General features: G+C 38.0%; 1 protein-coding gene across 1 annotated transcript in view; it reads left to right on the top strand.

Moving 5' to 3' along the window:
- Positions 1 to 4629: 4629 nt before the first annotated feature.
- Positions 4630 to 21717, top strand: part of TAB3 (TGF-beta activated kinase 1 (MAP3K7) binding protein 3) — a 28592-nt gene continuing 11504 nt past the window's right edge. The window contains exons 1-5 of the mRNA XM_029239893.1: positions 4630 to 4815; positions 9057 to 10518; positions 11402 to 11562; positions 17498 to 17591; positions 20975 to 21058. Of these exons, the coding sequence (XP_029095726.1) occupies positions 4714 to 4815; positions 9057 to 10518; positions 11402 to 11562; positions 17498 to 17591; positions 20975 to 21058 (1903 nt within the window). The 5' untranslated portion in view covers positions 4630 to 4713. The remainder of the gene's footprint in view (positions 4816 to 9056; positions 10519 to 11401; positions 11563 to 17497; positions 17592 to 20974; positions 21059 to 21717) is intronic.

The following is a 21717-nucleotide window of genomic DNA, read 5'->3' as shown; positions in this document are numbered from 1 at the left end:
CTCTTCAAGGTCAGCAGGTGGGTCTGACCCAGGCTCCTTTCAAATTACTGTTTCTGCCCTGGTTTCTGGAGCATGTGAGATTTTGTGTGTGCCCTTAAGAGTGGAGTCTCTGTTTCCCACTGCCCTTGGTTCTCTGGAAGGAAAGCCCTGCTGGCCTTCAAAGCCAAATGTTCTGGTGGCTCGTCTCCCCAGTGCAGGATGACAGGGCTGGGGAGCCGCATGTGGAGTTCAGACCCCTTCCTTGGGGAGGACTTCTGCAGTTGTAATTCTCCTCCTGTATGTGGGTTGCCCACCTGGGGGTTTGGGTCTTGAGTATACTGCAACTCTACCTCTTCTACTCATCTTGTTGTGGTTCTTTCTTTATATCTTTAGTTGTAGATCTTTTCTGGTAGATTCCTGACTTTCTTATCAATAGTTGCTCTGTAAATAGTTGTAATTTTGGTGTGCCCATGAGAGGAGGTGAGCTCAGGGCCTTCCTACTCTGCTATCTTGTTGTAAGTCCTTTTCTTTTGTGCTTTTGTAACTTGCTCCCTCTTTCTGTGCACATGTGTGTGCATGCATGTTTGTATATATGCACATATATACATATATTTGATTGTTTCTCCTGAACCATTTGAAAGTAAAGTTGCCCTTTACTCCTAAATGCTTCATTGCCTAATTCCTAAAAATAGGGATATTCTCGTATATAACCACAGCACAATTACCAAGTCAGTAAAGTGATTAAATTCAATAAGTTTAACATTGGTAGAATACTTTTCCTAATGTACCATCCACATTGAATTTTGTCAGTTGATCCATTCATTTATTTTATAACATTTCCTCCATTTAGTATAGGATCCAGTCTGAGGTCAGTCATTAGATTTAGTTGTCATGGTTCTAGTATCTCCTTTCATCTTTGATTTTTCTAGCATTTGTCTTTTATGACATTGGCATTTTTTTAAGATGACATTTTTACCTTCCCACTCCCTGCTTTTTGTTTTTAACAGAACATTTCTCATTTTGGTTTTGTCTATTTTTTCATGAATAGTTTCAGATTACATATTCCTAACTGGAATATTATAAAGTGACATATTCTTCTCACAGTATCACATCTGGAGGCGTGCGCTGTCCATCTGTCCCTCACTGGTGATGTTAATTTGGATTATCCAAGATGTTGTTTGATTTATCCACTATATAGTTAAAATTTTCCTTTGCAGCTAATAAGCAGTTCTCTGGGGAGACACTTTTAAGACCATTAATATAGCCTAACTTCATCCAAATTTCCCCCTAGATTTAGCATCCATTGATGATTCTTTATTGAAGTAGTCTGTACTGTGATGGCTGCAAAATGATGATTTTTCCAGCTCCAGCACTTCCTGCACACATTTAGTTGGATTCCACTAAGAAAAGCCCTCCCTTTGCCTTTGTTTGTGTGTGTGCCTATTTAACTATTTATTATCGGGCTAAGGACTCACGGGTTCCGCTTTTCTACAGGCCTGTAATTCATTACTGTCCTTAATTGTTTTGGTGCTCAAATTGTCACAGATTTGGTCAGTGGGAGCCTCTTCAAGCTGACTTTCAGGTCCTTGTAACAAGCTCCCATCATTCTTTGAGTACGTCCCCACTTTCTGGCATAACACATTCTAGGTGGAGCTACAGTTCCACATGTGAGACCTTCAGATACACAGGTGGCTCCAGTATAGTGTGTTTGGTGCTCCTGTGAGGATAAGCACAGCCTGCTGTGGAAGCATAGTGGAGGGTCCTTTAGCCCAGAGTAGGTGGAGGAGAGTTACGGCAGCCGGACTAGGTTGGGGGGGGGGGTGACTGTCAGTGGAAGCCTTCTTAGAGGAGGTACCACCAATACTGACATGTACGGTATCAGTATGGCTCGGAGAAGCAGTGGGAGGGAGGAAGATAGAAAAGTATCTCAGGCAGATGGATGATCATGGGCTAATGCCCTGAGAGGAGGCAGTGTGGGACATCCATGCACAGGATCACACAAAGCGCTGTTTGGTTGAGGTTAGAAAACAGGTACTCTGGCTGTGATGTGGGGGAAGGCAAGACCTGAGGTGGGAAGAGCAGCAGGAAGTTGCTAGTATAATGTTGATGAGAACAATATTCAGACATGCCCTGAATAATAGTAACTAATGCTTCCTGACTTACTACTGTTTGCCTTTTAAATTCTACTACAACCCTACAATTATTTCCATTTTTAAATATGAAGCTTCAAAGGCTTAAAAGCTGAGTATCTTTCCTAGATGCTACTAAATGGCAGAACCAGGGTGCACACCATCACCCATTTGATTTAATATTCTTGTTTAGTTGGTTGTGCAAGAATGGGAAGTCAAGGAGCACGCTCTGGTTTCTAGTTTTGTTAACTGAGTGAATAGTAGTAACATTCATAGAGAGAACACAGTGTTTGGAGAAGGATTGTGGTAAGGAGTTCCTTTCTGTACATATTGACTAATGTCTTTGGGTTTATCCAGATGGTGCTGTGTGTAGGCAGTAGACTCTATGTGTCTGGAGTCTTAAGAGAGAGCATGCATGGTGCTTAATAGCAATTTGGGAATCATCAGCCTTTAAACGTTTTTGAAACCTTAGTAGTGGACGTCATCACTAGGTACAAGGATGTAGAATGAGAAGACGAGGCGGCTTAGGGCCCAAACCAGGCAAGCATTAATGTGACAAGAGAGGTGGGAAGAAACCAGGCTAGTGTGATGTCATAGAGGCTGAAAAAAGGAAGGAATGATCAGTAGTGTCAGATGCTGCAAAGGTCAAGGGGCATAGGAACCAGAAGATAAATCCTCTGAATTTAGCAGCAGAGAGATGATGAAGAGAGTATTTCAGTGGAACAGTGATTTGAGCCAGATTAGAGCAGACTAAGGAATGCATCGCAGGGAGCAGAATTGTATATGGAGGCCAGAAAACCTATATATATGTGCATATTGGAAGTTATCTTTATTCTTTTCCCATATTTTGATTTTTCTTTAGATTCACTAGGTATCCTCCATGTTGATGTTGGAAGTCATTAAAGCAGTCCCTAATAGCTATTTATACCTGAGGTTAGGCAGAGTCTTATCCATAGGGGCTTTGTTGCCACCTTGTAGACACAAAGAGTATAATTACTCTTGACAGTCTTGGCTTAGAAGGAAGAAAAGAGAGCTCGATGCCCAGTAAAAGTCAAGAGATTGCATGCAAAATGAAATTCCCTGCTTACAATGAAAGTCAAATTTGAGATTACATGGTATTTATTTTTTAATTATATACTTAATTATAAAGCAGCAAAAGTAATTCAGTATTTTCCTGCAGCATTTTAAGGTTTTAAAATATTCTCGGGTCTTCCCTGGTGGCGCAGTGGTTGAGAGTTCGCCTGCCGATGCAGGGGACGCGGGTTTGTGTCCCGGTCCGGAAAGATCCCACATGCCGCGGAGCGGCTAGGCCCGTGAGCCATGGCCGCTGAGCCTGTGTGTCCGGAGCCTGTGCTCCGCAACGGGAGAGGCCACAACAGTGAGAGGCCCGCGTACCGAAAAAAAAAAAAAGAATTCTCTGTAGTTCTGTACATTGCCCCAGGTAATGGTATTATTTAAAAGTTTCAGGGCCTGTTTGCAAGAAATGGATTTGGTGTGGGATGACCCTCCCTTATTGTGTAGTTTAGACTTGCATCTTAAAATCATGATTTCCGTGCATCTTACGAAGATGCAGGTGTTTAATTCTCAGTCTTAAAAATATTTTACCATCTCATGAGTGATCACAGCAGAAATATTATGAGATTGTATGGTATACACTGTACATTTTTCCCCTCATAAAAATGGGAGATAGATGAAAAAATGGGTCAGTTAATTGATCCTTGATGGTGCCACTTGATTTATGATTTCATTATTACTTCACTAGCTGCCTTTATTTACATGGGTGCTTAACTTGACTAATACCAGTGAGATTGGGGGTCACTTGCCTCTACTCAAACTGTGCCCCCCAATCCTGGCATTTTTGCACCTGTGCCAGTTGCACCAGAACTAGGTGAAACCTTAGCTAGGCAAGTCTGGCTACTGATGGACCACCAGCATCATCTTTGAAAGCGAAGGATTCTGCATTTCCATTTTTGTTTGCCCAGTAGTTTCATTTAGACATTGGGTTTGCTTTACTCAGACTTCAAATTCAAGCCTTTTGGCTTCAAAGTACAGGGAGAATGTAAGGCAAACAGGACATGTGTGGTTTGTGGTGTTATTATCAATTCCTGTTGCCTGATTTTATTACTTCAGACATCAAAATGATTATCCCACTTTAGAGGACTGATATGATAGCCCGTAGGAAAACATGAGTGATTATACATAAGTAGGATTTCTCAAGACTTAGAAAAATATGGTTGCCAAATAATAACACTCTGTATTTTTAATCTAGCTGCTGCTTTTTTCATTTTTGAAGCATTAAAATGGAACTGAAGGTTTGGGAATTCTGTCGTTGTTGTTTTTAAACCAGTGATTAGCTATATATTCCATCAGAAAAGTCTTTGGCTAAGTAGAATTTTCCAACTTTAGAATTTGGTATACTTATTTTAGATTGCTCATTTTAATGTATTGATGGTTTCTATTTGAATAAAGTGAAATATGTAATTAAATTTAACCATACTTTAATTTCTTTTAATAGAAAATGACTGCAGTATTGGAAGATCATTACTATTGGAAGACCAATTAGCATCCATTTCATAAGAGAAGCTTGACCACCATTTGCTCTGGCATGGCGCAAAACAGTCCACAGCTTGATATGCAGGTTCTCCATGACCTCCGACAACGTTTCCCTGAGATTCCGGAGGGTGTGGTGTCTCAGTGCATGTTACAGGTAGATTACCCACCAATGATAGTGATATTAAAGTTACAGTTTACCTTATTAGAGGTGACTTTGTGTTGTAGTGACTAGAACTCAGTTAAGTTTTCTTGTTTATGTTGGGGGAACATTTAGAGCAGGATTTCTCAACCTTGGCCCTGTCGACATTTGGGGCTGGATATATTGTTTGTTGTGGGGGTCTGCCTTGTGCATTGTAGGATGTTTAGTAGCATCCCTGGCTTCCACCCACTAAATGCCATTAGTATCCCTGCAGTTGTGACAACCAAAAATGTCTCCATGGGAGACAAAATCTCCATGTTCCATGGGAGGCACAATCTCTCCCATTGAGAACCAGTGATTTAGAGAAAAGAATAAAGGCGTGTAGCAAAAAGAAAGATTCTTAATGCATTTCACTTCTTAAATTTTGGGGGTTGTGTCATCAGTCCCCAAATCCTTAAGAGTTGAATTTGGATTTCAAATTTATCATTATAACTTCTTAAACTATATACTTTTTTAGCCTATTTTTTAAAGTTTTTAGAAAGTTCCCTCCCTTTCTTACTGTTTTTCTAGTTAGTAAATGCTTAACGAATATCTAATTTTAAGTGGAAGGCTACTTTCTTTAATCACATTACTTTTGTCTTGTTGTCTCCTATTGAAATAAATCTTTCATCTCTGATAGAACGTCTCTTCCCACTCAAGGGGCCACAGAAATAGGCCTAACACTCCCCCTGTTGAGTTTTGCATCATCCTTCACAGAATCGCAGTGTGTTTTGGGTTACAGCATTTCCCTAGTTGGTTGACTTTTGGGAGCAGTATTTCTGTCCTGCTCACTGGACTTCTGTAATTACACAATCAGTTCAAACTCTATGTTACTGCATAATATGCAAGCTTCTCCCTTACAGTGTGAGCTGCTCAGGATATAATGTAAACGTATATATAGTTGAGGTTAATTGCAAATAGAGACTCACAGATCAGTGGTGGTAAGAGAGGTGCTTCCTTGGTTTGCAAGCCCTTCTACTAGGTCTCGTTTTTGTGTTATAGCTTGTCTTTATTTTTTCTACCATAACATTTCCAGTCTGAATTTCCACTCTTTACTTTAGCCCCATTTTGGTCTCTGGTAGAGCAAAGGTACTTCCCACTGGAGTGAAACGCTTCTGGTTTAAACCAACTTCCTAGCAGTTACCTTCCTAACTTATTCTAGGGCCCCCACCTTGTTTTTTTAATTTAATTTTATTTAGCCTTTTATTTTTTCAAGGCTTATTGTCTTCGTTTTACTAAATTAAAAGAATGGAACTTTAAATTCAACTCAGTGAACATTTGTTGATAACTTACATTGTTCTAAGTCTTTTACTTTTTTGTTCCTCTGGAAAGTTTCTCTGTTTGCATTAAAATATGTAAGACTCAGTAGTTTGCCTTTTTTTCCTTTTAATTGAAGTATAGTTGATTTACAATGTTGTGTTAGTTTCAGGTGTACAGCAAAGTGATTCAGTTATACATAGGCATATATCCATTCTTTTTCAGATTCTTTTCCATTATAGGTTATTACAGGATTTTGAATACAGTATAGTTCCCTGTGCTATACAGTAGGTCCTTGTTTATCTATTTTATCCCAAACTCTTAATTTATCCCTCCCTCCCTGTCCAGTAGTTTGCATTTAATACACAAGCATTAAAGCCTCTCTCTAGGTTATCATCCCCCAGTGTAGGACCACTTTTTAGGGGTATGATGCTTTATTGGCTCAGTCCTTTCATGAGTGTTCACATGTATCTTCTTAAAACTTCTGACCTCTTTATCCAGCTAAACAATTTTTATTTCTTTATTCTTCGTATTTATCGTTTGATAAATTTTTTATCCTTTGTTTTTTCTTTTTAAGACATTTAGCAGGTCACATGTGACATTTGAATGTATTGTGGTGGTATTTTTAAAATACTTCCGTAGAGATGCTACTTAAATATCTTGCATTTGTGGTTTTAAATTTTTCTTCCTAAGAAAATGTACTCAGCTTGTCACTGTAGACATACATTTGAATAGGCTGACAACTCCAACTTTGCATCATTTAAATTTGTATCTTTTTTGTGGCAGTACTAATTAGGCAACCTAATTCAATGTAGAAGACATGAAATTTTAGGATAATGAATAAAAATGTTAAATAGTGAAGTGTCTGTTACTGCTTAGGTTTCAAATAAAACTCTAGTTTTTGTTCTCCTTTTAATCCATAGGTTTATTAAAAAACTTGAAGGAGCTAATATTATCTTTTTTTTTTCCCCTTCAGATATCTGTCAGTGACATTGTCTTGTTGGCAATCAGTTTGAATCCTTTGGCTCCAAATTTGCATAGTGTCTAGCAATATCTGTCTTCTATCTTAATATCTGTCTTCCTTCCCTTGATCAGCATGGTTTCAAGCAGGATAAGAAAAAGCCCAAATTTAATTGTTTTCTTACATTTCAACAATTACTTTTTTCCTTGGCTCAGAAAGTATTTTAAAAAGTACTTGAATTTTAGTATCAAGTTTTATATAAGGAGAAGGAGAAAAGTTATTATGGAGTTTTTGATAAAGCAATTATTTGAATTTCTGAGAATTCATTTTACAAAGGTTTGCTTGACTGAATTTTCTTTTACTTCCTGAAGTTTCAGTATAGTAATGTACTTTTGGCCTAACATCCTGTCCCTTGAAATTACTGTGTGATAGTAGAAAGAGCACTGGGAGTCAGAAGACCAAGAATCTAGAACTGGCTCTCCAGTTAACTAGTTAAGCGCTTGTTGTCAAGTCATGTAACTTCCCAGGCATCTCTTTGCTCATCTGTAAATGAGTTGAGTTGGAGTAGATGGGAACCCTAAGAGTTCTCTCAGCTCTAAAATTAAAACATTTTATGTCCTGTTTGACATTTAGCTTTATTTGGTTCTCAGCAGAAGTGAAGTGTTTGCTTTCATTTTTATATAAAATGTACTTTTCCCTAGAATATAGTAATATGTGTGTATGTGCATATCTGTATATATATTTATGAAATACAGAGAAGGTCATGATAATTGAGAAACTTCAATAGATTATCTCAAAGGTAATGAATAATTGTGTTTTAGGCCAATAAAATAGTTCTGAATTTTAATGGAAAACTATCTTATTAGTACCTTAAAATTTTCAAAAGAGGAAACCTTTATTAGTTTGATTACTGTCACTTGGAACATCTAAAATGTCAGTTTGCTGTTTACCATCTTTGTGTGTGTATATAATTCAAAAAATTGAAATCTTTAAACGATTTTGGAAGTTTACCAAGCTGCGTTTGAGCGGGTAAAAACTTTTGAGACTGTGGGAGTGTGAATGAATTTCATTAAGGCAGTCAAGACCTGGTTTTGTGTTAAATTACCATAATTTGGCAAAGTCACGGAACCGTAATTCAAAAAGTGGATTTGGGGCTTCCCTGGTGGCACAGTGGTTGAGAGTCCGCCTGCTGATGCAGGGGACACGGGTTCGTGCCCTGGTCCGGGAAGATCCCACATGCCGCGGAGCGGCTGGGCCCCGTGAGCCATGGCCGCTGAGCCTGCGCGTCCGGAGCCTGTGCTCCACAACGGGAGAGGCCACAGCAGTGAGAGACCCGCGTACCGCAAAAAAAAAAAAAAAAAGTGGATTTGTTTTTATACTGATATCTTTTTTAACTTAATCTTTCATAATGAAACAGACAGTTGAAGTTAGATAGGGTTAACTTTGGTTAAATGAAAAGTAAAGGCTGCTTTAGAATTTTTGTTGTTTTGAGTCTTTAGGAATTTTTATTATAACTTTTTTCTGTTTGGGGTTTCATTACCTTTTGAAAACTAATGCATGGTTATTTCCATGTTTATCAGTTTAAATGTTAATGATGGATATTACTTACACTTATATATTACAGCAAGTGTAGTGAATCCAAGATTAGCCCAGCATTTTAATTTGTTGAGATGCAACAAGTGTAAGATGAGTCCTGGATTTGGAGTCAGAAAAGTTGGGGTTGAGTCACAGTGTTCATTAGTAGGTACTTTACATTTCTGTAGCAGTAGCAGTAGCGGCGTGGTACTAGTTATGTGAGCTAAATGTCTGTAAAATAATATGGATTGTTTAGGATCTCCTTTTCAGGGTCAATGACCATAAAGCTTTTTTGTGTTTAAAATACTGTTCTCTACTTATTTTGTGACAATTATATTTACATAATTCTGTGGCAAAGCTTGACTTCCCACTATTAGGATTTGTCCATTTTGCCAATGTTATTTTTACCATTTCTTCCCCCTAGAACAACAACAATCTTGAAGCCTGTTGCCGCGCGCTTTCCCAGGAGAGTAGCAAATACTTATATATGGAATACCACAGTCCAGATGACAACAGGATGAATAGAAATCGCCTTTTGCATATTAACCTGGGTATTCATTCTCCTAGTAGCTACCACCCAGGAGATGGAGTGCAACTTAACGGTGGTCGAACACTGGTACATAGCTCAAGCGATGGACATATTGATCCACAGCATGCAGCAGGCAAACAGCTGATATGTTTAGTTCAGGAACCACACTCAGCTCCAGCTGTTGTCGCTGCTACTCCCAACTACAATCCATTTTTTATGAATGAACAGAACAGAAGTGCAGCTACTCCTCCTTCACAGCCACCTCAACAGCCATCTTCCATTCAAACAGGAATGAATCCATCTGCTATGCAAGGGCCTTCACCACCACCACCGCCACCTCCTTCATACATGCACATACCTCGGTATAGTACAAATCCAATTACTGTTACAGTATCCCAGAACCTCCCTTCTGGACAGACTGTACCAAGAGCTTTACAAATTCTTCCACAAATTCCAAGCAATCTTTATGGGTCTCCTGGTTCTATCTATATTAGACAGACATCTCAGAGTTCATCAGGAAGACAAACTCCTCAGAGTACGCCATGGCAGTCCTCACCACAGGGCCCAGTGCCTCATTATAGCCAGCGTCCTTTACCTGTTTATCCGCATCAACAGAACTATCAACCTTCTCAGTATTCTCCCAAACAACAGCAGATCCCTCAACCTGCTTACCATTCACCACCACCTTCTCAATGTCCTTCGCCCTTCAGCTCTCCACAGCATCAAGTACAGCCGTCCCAGTTGGGCCACCCTAGTTCCCATGTCTTTATGCCACCTAGTCCGTCAACTACTCCACCCCATCCATATCAACAAGGACCTCCTAGCTATCAGAAACAGGGAAGTCATTCAGTAGCCTATCTCCCATATACACCATCTAGCTTACCCAAAGGATCCATGAAGAAGATAGAAATTACAGTCGAACCCTCTCAGAGATCTGGGACAGCAATTAATAGGAGTCCTTCACCTATCAGTAATCAGCCATCTCCACGGAATCAGCACTCATTGTACACAGCCACCACGCCACCTTCAAGTTCTCCTTCAAGAGGGATATCCAGTCAACCAAAACCTCCATTTAGTGTCAATCCTGTGTATATTACATATACACAGCCAACTGGACCTTCTTGCGCTCCATCACCATCTCCTCGGATGATACCAAACCCAACTACAGTTTTTAAAATTACTGTAGGCCGAGCAACAACTGAAAATCTTTTAAATTTAGTGGACCAAGAAGAACGTTCTGCAGCCCCAGAACCTATTCAGCCCATTTCAGTGATACCAGGCTCTGGGGGAGAAAAGGGAAGCCATAAATATCAGAGAAGTTCTAGTTCTGGATCAGATGACTACGCCTATACACAAGGTAATTTTACCCTTTTTTTGAAATTTAATCTTTGTGGTGAGGTGGCAGTCTCCTATTCAAAATAAAATAATTTATATTAGCTGTTTAATTTTAATTAAATATTTAGTATTTATTAAATATTGGGCACTAGCATTGCTATTAAGAATAGGGTTAGTGCTTCAGAATCATCTACAGACTTTGCTTTAAAATATAAAAATATAGGCATGATAATAGTGACCTCTAAAAGACTTCTTTTTTAGGAAGAACATTCACTGGGAGAAAAATATAGAGAAGTGAAACCAATATTGTCAAAAATACAAACTACAGAGTGGGAAAAAAGATTCATAGAGGGTGGACTAAAGTTTATCAAGGTGAAAAATTTGAATATTTTCTAAGAGGATGGCCTGAAGGGTGTAATATTTATAAGTAATATATATTCATAAGAAGTGGGATTGGTAATGAAGAACATTATTGGATTAGTTCACAGTGGACCTAACTAAATATAAGGAGAATAGAGTATTTTAAAAGTTTGTTTCAAGATATGTGATAATTTAGTATTCTTTCAGTATATAAGAAGGGAAGTAATTATGATTGTAATTCAATATGCCTGGTTTTGAGCCTGTTTAAAACGCGCACAGGTATAGTTGAAGAGAATCTTGGGGAAATGAAGGACAGTAGAACAAGAGGAATGTACAGATGGTGTCATTTTGGCAGAAGTTACAAGAGCTAAATTAAAGCAGATTTGAAGGCAGAATAGCATTAGAAAGACATGAGAGTAAATGTCACCTGAAGTTGAATGACAGGGTTCTTTACAGGTATTTCGTACATTAGCAATGCATATAGAAATTTCCCAGTCACTTGTTCAATGTTACTTTCTGCAATGACTTTATCTGTAATGCTATAGCCTTGCTGTTACATCAGCGAGCAAGGATGGAGAGGTTAGCAAAGCAATTGAAACTTGAGAAAGAGGAGCTAGAGCAATTGAAGGCTGAAGTTAACAGTATGGAGCATGACCTGATGCAGAGACGGCTCAGAAGGGTCAGCTGCACCACTGCGATCCCAACGGTGAGTACGATCTATTAGGATGCATGGATAGGAAGGTGGACATGTTGGCTGTCCAGGCTGTTTGTTTTTCTTTTAGGTTCTGTTCCTGGCACAGTTTTGGTTTTGTTTCTGTTTTTTAAACAATGGATGAAGGACTTCTGCCTTCTTTTCTCATCAAAATAATTTGATGCTTTATTTTTCTTTGTCGTGTGAATTCCATAGACTCATCACTATTTTCAAATACTGACAGTTATAATCAAGGTAAAGCATCTCATTCACTATAAATTGCTTTCTGTCCGAATAGAAATGAAAAGTACACCTTGACCAAATATTTTATACATTGTTCTCATGTATTCATTTATCCTTTTAAGCATATTGTATATATTTTTCAAACATTTAAAAGTTATTTTTCTAAGTACATTAATGCACATGAGTTAGATCAAGATGAATATGCATTTTGGGAAAGTGTTGACTATAGAATATTTTAAAGCAGAGCAATTTGGTTAGTGTAAATAATTGTAGAAACTAAGATAATAGTATTAACAGTGGTCCTAACAGGAACTGCTCTCATGAAAAGATTCGGTAGTATATTTTTAACATGTTGGTGAATATTTGTGAGTTCTAAAGTTCTTTAAAAATTCCGAAAAATTGGAAACAGGTGTCCTAAAATCCTGTGACATCACAAGCTTTCTGTGATCCAACCTATCATTTCGTCTTTCAACACTGATTCGTTCAACAAGCATTTTTTTTTTTACAGTTTATGAATGTGGTCCTATACTAGGAGCTTAGTGTATACCTGCTAGTGGGAGAAATAGACCCATCAGTAGATAACTGTAATACAGTATGGTAAGTGCTGTGTCTGCTCACGGGTAATGAGAGAACTCATACATCAGCTAGTTTATGCGTGTATACTCAATACACTTTTTGCTCTCTCACATTACGCTCCTGCTGCAGTGGTCTTCTGAAGCTCTGTGTATACGTATAAATGCTGTCTGTTCTTCAGGGCTGAACTTAATCTCTACTTTTTCATGGAGCCATTCCTCATGTTCTTACCGTCTCTTAACTAAGGGTAATCTCTTTCTCAGAGTGCACAAGTTTAGGGAAGTTAGTGTATATGTCAGGCCTCTTGCAGACAGGATGTCTGCAGCTATGCCCTCATAGAGAAGTTTTTAACTGAAGTTCGTGGCTTCAAAGGAGATCCGTGAGTCCCTGAAATTATATGCAGAGTTTCATATGTGTGTTTATATGGGAAGCAGGTCTCTAGCTTTCATCTGATTTTCATAAGGTTATTAGAACTCACCTTTTTCCTTTAATTTAGTAACTGTATGAAAATCAGTATTATAGCATAACCTAAAAATACTAAACAGTACAGTATTGCTATGTAGGCATAGAGGAAAGGGGAAGGCATTTTAGAAGGGAAAAAGAGCATGAGGTAATGAAGGCTTGAAGTCAAGACAGACTTTAAGGAGTCTTTACAGTTCCCTCATTTAAGCTGAGATTTCTGATGTCTTAACAGGTTAATATGCATAGGTAGAATAGTGGAGGTGTTTGAACTGTATTCTGCTGGTAATGGGGAACCAGTGGAAGTTTCTGAGAAGTTAACTATTGAGAAAAAGACATATTTAATAATGTAATGAAATTTTTTCTAATATTGACTAAATACCTAAGTATAGTCAATATCAGAAGTGAGAAGGGTTTTAATTACTTAAGACACATGGAAAATTACAAAGCTAGCTTCCCCCCCCCCCACCGCGGTACGCGGGCCTCTCACTGTTGTGGTCTCTCCCGTCGCGGAAGCACAGGCTCCGGACGCGCAGGCCCAGCGGCCATGGCTCACGGGCCCAGCCGCTCCGCGGCATGTGGGATCTTCCCGGACCGGGGCACGAACCCGCGTCCCCTGCATCGGCAGGCGGACTCCCAACCACTGCGCCACCAGGGAAGCCCTAAAAACTTTCTTTAACTGAAAGATGATACTAATGTAAATCACATCTATGCCTCATTTTTTTTTCCCCACTCAAAATCTTAATTATATCCTCTGATTGGGGGAGATACTGAAGAACATAACCCAAATGGGAATCCACCAGTGGTGGGTGGGCACTTCGGAGTCCTTTAGGTACTTGTAGAGTATAAACAGATTTTCTTAGCATAGAAGTCATTTCTCTAAAATAACCATGTAAACTTTTTTTAGCAACTTCTTGCTGTATAATAATCCCTGCTAAAGCCCTATTGATTTCTTTGTTGTTGTTGGAAGTAGAGAATTGTCTAAGGTAGCATAGATCAGTGCTTTAAAAAAAAACAGATTTTCACGAGAGCTTTTATTGATGAGACTTCTTTAGAAAAAGAGGGAAGTTAGTCAAACTGCTGCCCTATGCTATAATTTATTTTTAACTTATTGTTACAGAGTTTCAAACATACATAAAATAAGCAGAATAGTATAGTGAACTCCTGTGTAGCCATCACCCAGCTTCAGAGATTAGTGGCTCATGTGGGTGATAATATCTGAGAGGTGAGAAATTTGAGTGTGTGATTCCCATGTGTTTCCACTGCCAGGCCTAAAGTAAAATAGAAGACTAATAGGAATGCGTGGCTGAAGAACAATTATACATGGTGGTTAAGATCTGGGCTCTCAATGCAGGTGTGAATTTGAATCCTACTTCTTTCTGCTCCTTCTGTGTCACTCATATATCCTTGGATAAGCAACTTCCTTTATGCTTGTTTTCTGGGGAGTACCCATCTCATGGGATTTTTGTTAGAATTAAGTAAGATAATATACATTAAACAATTTATACAATGCCCAACAGATAGTATTCTTACAAAATAAATGTTGTTTACAAGATACTGGAGAAATCTGCTTTAGGTATATATATACATAACACAAATCTGAAATACTTTGAAAAAACTTGATTTCCTTTTAACTTTAGGAACATGTATAACATAAGGGTATATATTATGTAGGAAATTAATTAAGAAATAAAGCATTTAGTCATAATTCCCTTTTTGTTCATAGAGGCTCATTCGTGGCACCATGATGTAGTTGAAAGGGTGCCTACATAGGCTCTGGAGCCAGAATAGCTCCTTACTCACTGGTTCTGTCTAACTTCTCTGTATCTGATTTTCCCTATCTATAAAAGGGAATTATAAGAGGCATATTTTAATATTATTGTCAAGATAAAGAGGCAGTATATGTAAACTGCCTGGTGTGAAGTGGGTGCTCAATAAATGGGTATCACTATCATTGTCCCACTCGTGTAGGATTATACAAGAGAATTAACTTTTTTGCTGCTAAGCACACATTGCCTCCTTTACGTTTCAAACTAATTTCTTACCAAGTAGTGTATAAAAAATTGGTTAGAAACCTGTGTGCCTCATGAAACTGAAATGCAGGTTTGTGACCAGCCATATGTGCAGTTGCAGATGATTAGAGGAGCAGTGAAATAACCTTTCCAAGGAGGGCAGAAGTGAAGGATGCATAACGGCCATCAGTTTTCTCAGCCTCCTGTTTGCAAAGCATTGTATTAAATGCTGTGGGAGATGTCATCTCTTAACAACATCTGTATGTGAAAAGACATACATATATCTGTCTGTGAACCTGTACGTGTGTGTGTGTGTGTGTGTGTGTGTGTATGTGAGAGAGAGAGAGAGTGAGAGAGAGGGAAAAGACAACGTAAGACAGTAAATCAGAAGTGCTGGCCAACTAAATAGTAGTGATATTAAGTACTTTCAGAGTTCTGAGATAGAAATGTTAGTTTTTGCTAGTAGGGTTCAAAGATGGGACACTTTCATGGAGAAGGGGGAAATTTAAGTTATACCTTGAAGGAAAAATAAGATTTTAATAATCAGAGAGCTTCCAGTTATTCCCTCCCACAAGTTTTTCCCCTTCATTCATCTTGTCCTGATTAATTGGGTTTTGGGACCAACCCACAATCCCAGACACGTAACTGGGGCCAAACCATGAAAGAACATTACTGGTCTTCGACCTTGGTCTCTGAGACAACTTCTTAAACTGATGGAACAGGTGACTCAAGGTATTTCTGCCACCTTTTGGAAAAAAGCTTAGAATTTTTTACTTGGAAATGTCAGATATAAAACATCCTGGTACTTTACAAACAAGTCTAAATTACACACAACCAATCTTGAAACCCCCTCCCCCATGAAAATACCGTATACTTTTGGACAAATGGTAGTAATGTTTCAGAAACAACTTTTTTCCCCTCAATCAGAAGCTATGAAGATGGACATAGGAATCTTACAGATAAACTCTTAGTTTTAGCAAGTTCCAGTGGTTCTACTGTCTTTGGAAATGAGCGTGGTGACGAGAGCTTTTTTGTTATTATAAGCCCATGTATAGTAGCCTTTTGAGTATAAAGTATATTATAATATTTCCATACTTAGTTACAGAGCTTCACTATTCAGGACTGCTGTGGCTGAAACATTCCCTTCCCCCCGCAAATACATAGGAAGTATTTGCTCCTTTAGGTACTTTCCCAGTGATTCTACAAAGAAAAGAATAGGTTCTTTCACATATTCCTAGGAAGACAGCATCACTCTTTGAAACCCTTGACCAAGTGCTTTATCTTTAATATAAATGCTCAGATATGTTTTAAACTTTTAATATTTAATTACAAGGTGTAAGCATTTTGCATGTTAACATCACATGGTTTGCCCCTAGGAAGGAGAAAAGAAAAGCAGTCGCTAATAAATATTTCTCAAGGACTTTTTTGTTCCCCTAGCATTCTAAGGGATTGTAGCTCTTATTATATTCTGCCTGTTATATCATTTAAAGCTTTTGACACCTGCTAATTTAATGGGCATTCCCAGTTATTCTGATAATATGTCCTAACAGCATAATATCTTGCATTATTGGTAATTAAGATAACCCATTTTGCTTATTTTTCTTCACTTTTGTATTTAGTTTTTAGCAAAACTACATGTTTTTAACAGTATTGTGTTCCTATCATAGCAGATATTTATCTTTTACTTCATGTAGTTGAAATCACCTGAGTAACTGGGTTAATAGCTGTGCTGTGCTGAAGGATTCAGTACCCATGCCTCTGGAGTCTAAACTCTTATTTTTTACTGTACATATATGTAAATAGTAAGGAAATACAGAATCTCGAGGGAAGTAGCAGCTTCCAAAAAGCTTTATTTAACTGAAAAATAGGGCTCTCTTCACATTTCAGAGTCTCATGTATGCCCCTGAAAGACCCAGGGAGTAGGCTGGGCTGGAAAGGTCAAGGCAGAAGGAAACAGAGTTGGAGGAAGAATGGAATCCATTTGTTTCTGAAATTTTCATGTACTAGATTAATAGCTTCCTTTGATCTAGAAAAAAAGACAAAGATTTCTATATAAGTTTATACGGAAGACCTCTATATAAATCCTGGCTTTATCAATTATGTTTCTTATAACCTTGGGAAAATGATATAACTTCTTTGTGCCTCAGCTTTCTCATGTATAAATTGGGGGTGATATCAGTACTTACCTGGGAAGATTGTTTTGAGGAAAGAATGAGAGAATTCTGGTGAACGTAGTGCCTGACAATTAATAAGCATTAATTAAAATTAGTACTGTGGTAATTTTTACCAACCTTGACGAGACTAAAATCGTGGACATTGCTTGTTTAAAAGGTTGATTCTTAGTTTCCCTTACCATGAAAACGTAGACGTAAAATACTCTCAATGCTTTGTGATTAAAATATGGTAGTATTTGTATGAGAGAACATAGCGTAGTATTACCGCCCCGCCACATTATATGCAGATTTTGTTTATATGTGGCCATATTGATGTCACCACTTTATTCCTTGAAAAACATACAGGACTTCTTAAACATGTCCTCTAACGGATTAGGGCCATTTTCTTGGTAATAACCAATCAGAACGATTAACGTGAATAGCAGTTCTTAAATGTTGGGCTTGATAATGACTTTCCCACAATTGCTATTTTGGGTCCTTTCTTACTAGCCTGAGGAAATGACAAGATTGAGAAGCATGAACAGACAACTCCAGATAAATGTTGACTGTACACTGAAAGAAGTTGACCTCCTTCAATCTAGAGGTATAGACTTGATTATTTGGTAAACCATAAGTAATAGTGTGGTGTTTTAAGCTGCTTAAATAGCAATCATTTTGGTTTTACAGATATAATGGATAAAAACTCTCTTAAAAGATCACAGTCCTGGTAGAGACCCCTCACTCCATGGTCATAGATCAGATTTGGGTGATCAAAAAAGAGTATTACTTTGGCAACTTCATCATTAAGTTCTTACCATTTAGACTGTTTTATGTTGTTACTCTGTATTTATCCTCTTTTAGTCATTTACTGTGAATATTTTATAAATTGCTGGGGTTTAATTCTAAAACGTAGTAGATTTATATTATGTGATAGTCATCTAAGATATGTGTAAAAATAGGGATCCCAAATCAGAACATCAGATTTCTCACTTTTAAAAATAAGTTCCATATGTGGTTTCTTATGTTATCTGTTACATGAAAACATTCAACTCTATCTTAGATATTTTGTTTTGGGGTTTTTTTTTTGGCTCTCTTAAGTGTACTACAGTAGAAGCTCGCTTAATAGACTTTGATTTACCCTACTCGCCAGGTTAGAGATATTCTTCATTTTACTCTGTAAAATACACAGCCAGGAGAGGCTGCATTCTGGCACATCTCTGTACTATTGCTCGCATCAGCTGAATTGTCTGCTTACCAAGAGTCAGTTGTGCCTGTTTTTAAACCCGTTTAAATTACAGAAGTATTGTAACTGGCATAATGTTTTCAAAACTGACATGAATGCGGGAGAAGCTGCTCTTTCTATAAAAGCCATAGGCAACTGCTTTTTAAAGACTCAAAGGCAAACACTTGAAATATATAGGGACTGTGAATTAGATATGGGTGTAAACAACTGAAAATGATAACAGAGGAAAATCAAAAATCTAAGAGGATTCTATTCTCAAATGCTCTTAAAGTATCTTTTTTGCTCCATTCTAAAATCAAAACAGGAATTATAGATCAGGGTGCAGCAAACTAGCGTGCTCTCTGTTTCTGTAAATAGTTTTAGTGGAACATAGCCAGACCCATTTGTCTGCATATTGTCTGGGGCTGCTTTTGTGTTTCAACAGCAGTTGAGGGCTTACAACTGTATTACAGGTCCACAAAGCCTAAAACTCTTATTATCTGGCCCTTTACAGGAAAAGTTTGCCCACCCCCACTTTAGATCATCATGATGGGTGTAGTTAATCTAAGAAAGACAATATAGAAGTCTGGTCAACAGATACATAAAGAAAAGGTCTTGGTCCAACATTAAAATATTGCTATGTTTATATGTTTTGTTACATTAAAGTGGGCCTGGGCTTCCCTGGTGGCACAGTGGATAAGAATCCGCCCGCCAATGCAGGGGACACGGGTTCGAGCCCTGGGTCCGGGAAGATCCAACATGCCACGGAGCAACTAAGCCCGTGCACCACAACTACTGAGGCCCGCGCCTAGAGCCCATGCTCTGCAACAAGAGAAGCCACCACAATGAGAAGCCCACACACTGCAAAGAAGAGTAGCCCCCGCTCACCGCAACTAGAAAAAAGCCTGCACGCAGCAACCGACCCAACGCAGCCAAAAATAAATAATAAAGTTGGCGTGTAATTTTTCTTAAGAATTCCGTTTTAGTCAGCCACCCCTCCCCCACCGCCACTTACTATTCTTAATTATGGCAGCTAAGAGAGCTTCTACTGTATTTTAAAGTACCCCGTTGCCATTTTAAGGCAAGATTATACAGTAGAAGCAGGGGAACCAAAAAGATACGGAACTCTGTGAACAATAGACAGAAGCACATTTCCATGTGAAAGCTGAGCAATCTGGTTGGGTACCCTTGAAGTTAATTTCAGAAGCCTAGGGGACTCTACAGCCTAGTAGCTTTAAGCAGTGAAAGAACTACTGTGTGGGGGTTAGACAAACTATTGCTACTACATTAGAAGGTTGCATCAATTTTTTTGCTTAATGTGTTCTTTGAAGCTAAACAAGAAACACTGAAACATTTGGTTGGGATATTTTTAGTAAGCCTTATGGGATCTAGAAATTAGATCATCAGCTGTAACTTAAGTAATTGAAGAAATACTTATGCAGCATCTTAAAGCATAAAAAGATCTAGTTAATAAATGAAATAGCATTGTGGCTTTCATGAGCCATCACAGGAATTATTTTCAGAAACTTATTTAAAAATAGCATATCTAAATGGATTAAAAGCATTTGTGTATAGTACCTGCAAGGAAAACTGTTCGTTACTGAGGTTTTATAAACGCAGAGCTGTGTTTTTGGTGTCTGTTGGGCAACAAAGAGCTCTTTTTGGTGCTTAAGCAGTTCTAAATCTCCCTTCATAAGGGGTCCAAATATATCCATTTTATACTAAATTCTACTCCTCCATCCTGTGGAAAAATTTTATACTGAGTTTTCAGCCTAAATTTTTAAGCCAGAGAAGGAATCTAGACATTTTGGGGGGCAGGGCATTTAGATTAGATACAAATCAGTGCGCAAGTTGATGAAAAGCAGCTTCATTGTTGGTTTTGGTGAGGAAAACTTTTGTTGGGGGAGAAAATTGGGTCTAGAAATCAAGATATCCAATATATTTGAACTATCAGTACCACATATCATCCTCTGTAAATAAACATGTATACAGTTTCAAAGCTTAACTGGAATTATGCAGAACTGGCAGATTGCGATGATGGGTTCACAGATGTGAAGGTAGGACCCAAAGTTGGCATTGGATCAAAACTGACCTTGCCGGAGTCATGTCAGGAGAAGGGGCTGAAACAGACACTGTATCAGGGAGTGAACATTTTGAGAGAGGTGAGATTGTTCTATCTGTTATTCTGAAATTGGCAGCATATCATCTTTTATTATTGATAAGTCTGTAGGGAACATTTAAGATTCTCCTTTTCTTGAAGATAGGAATCCCTGAGCTGCTGCTATCATAACAACTTGATTAATCTTGGTAAATTTATGTGTAGCTTCTTCCATACTTGAATTTATAATGGATAAAATTTTAAGGTTAATATGAAAGACATAAACGTGAGCTTTCTCATGGTTTTGTTCATTAAAATCAAAACAAACAGAGAAAACAGTTGTCATCCTTTCATTTCTCTTCTTCATTTACCTCCCTATGTGCGCCACACACTTAATCCTGTGTAAAGAGATGAGCTTTATAGTTAGAACAATGTTCCTTTAGGTGATACATTGTAGAAAGACACTGAAGTGGTAGTTTGCTTGGGTATTTTCTCAAAATGGTAAAACAGTTTCAGTGGGAGAAGGGTAGGATAGTATAATCATTTTTGAAACCCTGGAAAACCAGTTCCCCTTTTTACATGTTTTATTTCCATATTTTCCTCAACAGAAATTTCAAATAACAGGAGAAAAAGTCCTAAATGCTTGCTGATTTTATTTTCTTTATAGGCAACTTTGATCCAAAAGCTATGAATAATTTTTATGACAACATAGAACCTGGTCCTGTTGTACCACCCAAGCCACCTAAAAAAGGTAAGTAGGGAAATGTCACAGACGTCATAGAAAAGAATATGAAAATTCCTTGGCAGTTCACCTAAAAAGCTGAAGAAATTTCCACTAGAGATAGCATTTTAAAAGTTACCCCATTGATGTTACTGTGGCAATAATGAAATGTCCCCAAAACCTTAATTTCTAAAAAGCACGAAACAACTCCTAGAGGTCAAAGGTAACTAAAATATGATATACAATTTATTTTGTAAAAAATAACTTGAAAAAAATTGTTATTTTGTATAGTTGATTTACACTGTTACGTTAGTTTCAGGTGTACAGTGAATTTGGTTCTATTATAATACACATATACCCATTCTTTTTTCAGATTCTTTTCCTATGTAGGTTATTGCAGAACTCTTTTACAGAGTAGAGTTCCCTGTGCTATAAGTAGGTCCTTGTTGAGTATCTGTTTTATATATAGTTGTGTATATGTTAATCCCAAGCTCCTAATTTATTCCTCCCCCACCGTCTTTCCCCTTTGGTAACTGTAAGTTTGTTTTTGAAGTCTGTGAGTCTGTTTCTATTTTGTGAAGAAGTTCATTTATATCATTTTTTAAGATTTTTATGGCTGAGTAATATTCCAGTGTGTGTGTGTGTGTGTGTGTGTGTGTGTGTGTGTGTGTGTGTGTGTGTGTGTGTGT

This window comes from Monodon monoceros, unplaced genomic scaffold, assembly GCF_005190385.1.
Source record: "Monodon monoceros isolate NGI ecotype Baffin Bay Population unplaced genomic scaffold, NGI_Narwhal_1 Super_Scaffold_22, whole genome shotgun sequence".
Taxonomy (NCBI): Eukaryota; Metazoa; Chordata; class Mammalia; order Artiodactyla; family Monodontidae; genus Monodon; species Monodon monoceros.
This window is presented reverse-complemented; position numbering and strand designations above follow the sequence as displayed.